Below are 5,069 nucleotides of genomic sequence, written 5' to 3'. Positions count from 1 at the left end.
CCTTGTGACACCACACACTGCTTTCTTTATTTCCGCAGTTTACTCACCAAACCACCTGACAGTGTGCTTCCAGGCAACAAACCTTAAACCACAAGTTTCTAATCTGCATATTGGTAGATAAATATGTTTTGAACAGAAAGGAATGGACAACTAGCAAAGTGCTACATGGAATCAGTCAAATTTACAGCTGAAATTCTGCATGTTCTAAATAACTGAAAGAAGGCCTCAGAGAAAACATTTCCCCCTGGATTAAGCTGCCCATCTTTTTAATTGGTCAATACTTTTTATCTGTAATCAACACTAAAATTAAAAATGTATGATTTAATAGTTATATGACTACGGTACATATTTTTTTAGGTTATGAAACACAGTAAAGTTACTAATATAGTGAAATAAATATACTTAAATGAATCGGTAAAACAACGATTAATACTAGATTATTAATAACATGTTTAAATAGCAGGGAGCCTATTGGGACTGAAAGACTTATTTCTGCTAAATACTTAGCTTGTGCTGGTTTTATTCAAAAAGAAACAAGAAAAATTAAAGGTAAATTTAAGTTAAATGATCACTCTGAACAGTGAGACCAAAAAAGTTTGTCATGGCAACAATGTTATTAATATTGTGTTGCAAACAAATATACGATTATCAAAGAAATAAAATACTCTTTTTGTTATCATAATTCAACATTAAGGACTAAAGAGCTAAAACTTTATTTTATTTGGAGGGTTTTTTATATTTAGCTTATTAAAAATACAACTTGTAACATGAGATATGATTTTTCTAAAAGTGATCTCAACTCTTTTCTAGCATTTCCACTATTACAATTAATTTCTAACAAGAAGAAGGGAAATGGTGGTTAGAGTTGTATGCTTGGAAATATAACTACATTACCCTCAATTTCTGTTTCTAAATGGCGAAGAGGCTCCCCTGGAGGGTTTTCCATCTGACATCAGCCTCACAATTACAGCCACCATCTAATGTCTAATTGACCTTTTCCTTTATGACCCTAATGCAATTTGGACTGCACCAGTTGGACTAATGCTGTTATCCTCATTTGTGAAACTGCCAAAGGCTACAGAGACCAAACCAGTGAAAAAGATTATTAATCGTGCGTCTCTTATGAGTAAAAACACAGAATCTGGATCTGTTGCAGTGTACACTTTGAGTTATCAACTACATTCAGTATTCTCTTAGAATAGAGGTGAGAAAAGAACTTAAGTAGAAGTTTAAATCCTCCTGTATAAAAACACGTTTGTAGAAGCTTGAGCATCAACTTAAGCTTTTTACTCAAGTAAAAGTGTAAAAGTAGCGTTTTTAAAGCTACTTAAAGTATAAAATTAAAAGGAATGCAGGAAAAAATTTTAAGGGGAGACGCTTTAAACTGGTTACTCCACTACCTTATTAAATTAACTTTTTCCACATGTATGGATGATAACTTCCTGATAATTAATTTTCTTAGTTTGATAACTAATGAAGACAGTTTTAAACCTATTTATTTTGGTATGTGGTGAGCAACAAGTTGGTGCAACGCCGAGTCTAACCACAAAGAAATTAAAGGTATGGTTGAAACAAATCATTTAGAGTTTTTGTTTTTAAATACCAAAGGTTATAAAGAAAATGAGCTTGAGTGAAAAAAAAACTAAAGAGGCTATTTTTAAAATGTAAGGAGTAGAAGTAAAAAGATTTGCAAAAATAATTACTCCAGTAAAGAAGAGATATCCAAATGTTATACTTAAGTAAGAGTTTGAAAAAAAAACACTTTTTGAAAAAACAAGCATTACCAAGGAGAATACCGTAACCAAAATATTTCACTGCTTTATTAATTTATTAAAAGGCTGGGCACTAAGATTAACATCTTATTGAGGTAAAATACCTGAAACATATGTTCCAGTTTACAAAAGTGTAATGACAATTGCTTGTTTAGCAACATTACACATTATTCAATAAAATTCCTCTTAAAAAGAAAATAAAAAATATAAATAAGGACAGGCAATTATCGCATACGGAGAAAGTGACTAAATAAATTCACTGACATTCATTTTGGATAGAAAAAGGGCAGAGTGTCTTTTGACTCAGATATTTTACTTGATCATTTCTTAAGATATGTTTTAAATATATGACTCTATAATGTGAACAACCCTGAAGGTTTGGTCTCAGTTTTCCACCACAAAACATCTTTTAAATGAGGTAAAAGAATAACATTTGTGCTCATCTGACTAAAGTGGTTCTATACACGCATTTACTGTCTTCCTTTCTTGGCTTTTATTGTCTTCCTGACACACTTGCATGAGGATCTAATTTTATGATTGACCAACAGCTGACATATTAACCCAACAGTCTTTAGTCTCTTTTTCAGTAAAAGATCTAACTTGCTGGATAAGGAAGGGAATTACATGCATCTGGTTTTTGTTTCCCTAATGCAATGGGTCAGCAAAAGAGTAGCTTGAGGCCAAGGCATCCACCCCTGCATTTATAACACACAAACACAGCAGAAAACAAAATCGCTAATCAGATTTGAATTACCCTTCTTACTTATTTACAATTCCACCCATGAAAGCAGTAATTTTGAAATAATAAATATTTTTTTCTTGCAAATATATCTAATAGTTAGATGGTCGGGTTGTGCTAAATTAGTACTGAAAATCAAGTCAAATCATTGACCCCAATTGCTTTATAATCTAACTATTCCTTCAATAAATCACATGAGGAGTCCCTGTTGTTTGAAGAGATGTCTTTTGGGTGGATAAGGATACAACAAATCTGTACATTTCTTTATTGTTGACTTAACAGTGATGCAGACTTTGTGTGGACCCACCATCACCATGCAGGAAGATTAGGCCCAGCACCATGCAAAGAGGGTGCAGGTTGAACTCCTGACCTGAACCATCCCAGGCAAAGCCACCTCTGTAGTGACCCATCCACACGCCGGTCAAAACAACAGACACCAGTCCGAGTACCTGCGATGCTCCCACCAGCCCCGCAAACACAGAGCCACCACGGCGAGGGCTTGAATCCTCCATAGTCTGAGTCTGAAACAATCAAAAAAGTTAATTAACATTAAGAAATTTGACTAAATGCTCATAAAATAGTTTTTTTGAACAAATAATTCCTATGAAACATGATGACACAGAATACTATAAAGATATCTTTACCCCTTAAACTTCTTCAAATGTAGCTACAACAAACTCCCATCTATTTTTTAGGTCATTTAGGTCAATCATTTAATAATTCGGAAGAAGGAAGAAAATAGAAAACAAATGAAGCACGGTGGGTCTTTTTTGTTTTTAAAATAAAACTCAAAGAAGTGTGATGGGGGTTTGTTTTTAGAGCCCCTTAGTAAATTAGTAGAACCACATTTTACTTAAATACTTAATCTGTTTTTTCCCCTCACTGTCGCTGCATGCATATTTGTGGGATGCAATCAGCTGGGTTTCCTTAGATCACTTTTAATCAATTTGTTTGCATGATTTAATTGAACTGTAAGTATCTCATTGGTCCTATAAAGATAAATTAAAATTTATGGTTTATCAGAACATTAGTCGATAAACATGATAGAAACCAAGGAATGCGGCAGACAGGTCAGGAATGTTTATGTGGAGAAGTTTAAAGTATAATAAAACACCCAGCCTTTAAAATTTGTATAGACATGTTAATATAAACGCCTGTGAAAATGGAAAGTAAGGCAATAGCCATCCACCTAAACTAACAGGCCAGGAAAGGAGAGGTCAAATCAGAGAAGCAACTAAGAGGCCTAAACAATCAATTGTTTTCCAGGTTGTCCTTTTGGAAGTAAAGAGAAAGAAAGTCATTACTGCTGTTGAATACATTCCTCAGACTTAAAACAAAAATAGAAACATGTAGAAGAATGAGCATTTAGATAATCCTCATTCCACTTCCTTCAACTGTTTTTTTTTTTTAGTATTGGCATGTGTGCAGTGATGCAATACGTGTCACTGCACTTTGGTCGCAATATGATATTATCACAATATTTCAATATCACAACATAGAGCGAGATTTTATCCAGCTATCAAAATGTACAGCACCAGCCAATCAAAATGGCCCTTCCCAGTCAAACGCCAGCCGAATGGCAGCACACTTCCCTCCAACTCCCAGCAAAATCCCCTCCAACTTCCAGCTGGAATGACCCCCAGTTGTATATTTCGTTTACTCTGACTCCACCCTTTCACTGACTTACAGGGTCTGACCAGATGATGCTTCTCTTTAGAGCGTAATGTCCACAAATGATGACAGAAAGAATATTTTATTACAAAGACTGATGTTTAAAAAGGACTTTTATGGGACCAGCTGAGGACCAGCCAAGGGCCCATCGGGGAAAGTGAGGACATTTTGAATGACTGCTACTGTAAAGACAAAAAAGTTCTGTATATGTTCATCAGAAGGTATTGATCATTTAGTTATTTTGGTATCCATGTTATTTCTGGTCTGAGTCAGTCCATGACTTCTACTGTGACTGCTTCAACTACAGAAATGTTGCTGCACAGCAAAAGGGCTCCACGGCGCTATCTACTGTACTAGAGTGGCAGTGGCTAATTTTGCCTAATTGTTTTTAGGTCATTTTTTTAATCAAATCGATATTAGGAACTGAAAGATCAATATCACATTGAGCAGCCAAAAATCACAAGATATATCACAAATTTGTTTTTTTTACACCCCTAGTAAAAACTACATTTAAGTTTAAGGATAAAATATAAAAGATAATGAATTAATTTGAAAGGCTTGTTACCTTCTGTCTTATTGTTTCAGCTTAAGTGCCTAGTGAACACCTGGGGATGTAATTATGTAATTGTTGAAGTAAAACAGGCGAAGAAGGTTTATTTAAAGAGTGTTCCAAAAAAACCCAAAAACCATCAGAATCAAAAGCCATAGAAGAGCATTAGCTGGTGTTTTCTATTTCCTGACTGCAGAGATGTGAATCTAAAGCAAAACAAGTATGATTCGTAGAATTTTTTTATTCAAACCACGTTAAATGGGACCTATACTCTTCTGATAAAGAAAAAGGCAGGAAAGTTAGTTGGACTTCTCTCCATGCAAGATGTGTAGATTTT

At 34.5% G+C, this 5,069-nt stretch overlaps 1 protein-coding gene across 1 annotated transcript in view; it reads right to left on the bottom strand.

Moving 5' to 3' along the window:
• LOC107097735 (cytochrome b561-like) overlaps positions 1–5,069 on the bottom strand; it is a 19,626-nt gene that overhangs the window by 8,112 nt on the left and 6,445 nt on the right. The window contains exon 2 of the mRNA XM_015395012.1: positions 2,789–3,032. Within this exon, the coding sequence (XP_015250498.1) occupies positions 2,789–3,023 (235 nt within the window). The 5' untranslated portion in view covers positions 3,024–3,032. The remainder of the gene's footprint in view (positions 1–2,788; positions 3,033–5,069) is intronic.

This window comes from Cyprinodon variegatus, unplaced genomic scaffold, assembly GCF_000732505.1.
Source record: "Cyprinodon variegatus isolate N-32 unplaced genomic scaffold, C_variegatus-1.0 Scaffold719, whole genome shotgun sequence".
In the NCBI taxonomy this organism is placed as follows: Eukaryota; Metazoa; Chordata; class Actinopteri; order Cyprinodontiformes; family Cyprinodontidae; genus Cyprinodon; species Cyprinodon variegatus.
Note: the sequence above shows the minus strand (reverse complement) of the source record. Positions and strands in the feature narration are given on the sequence as shown.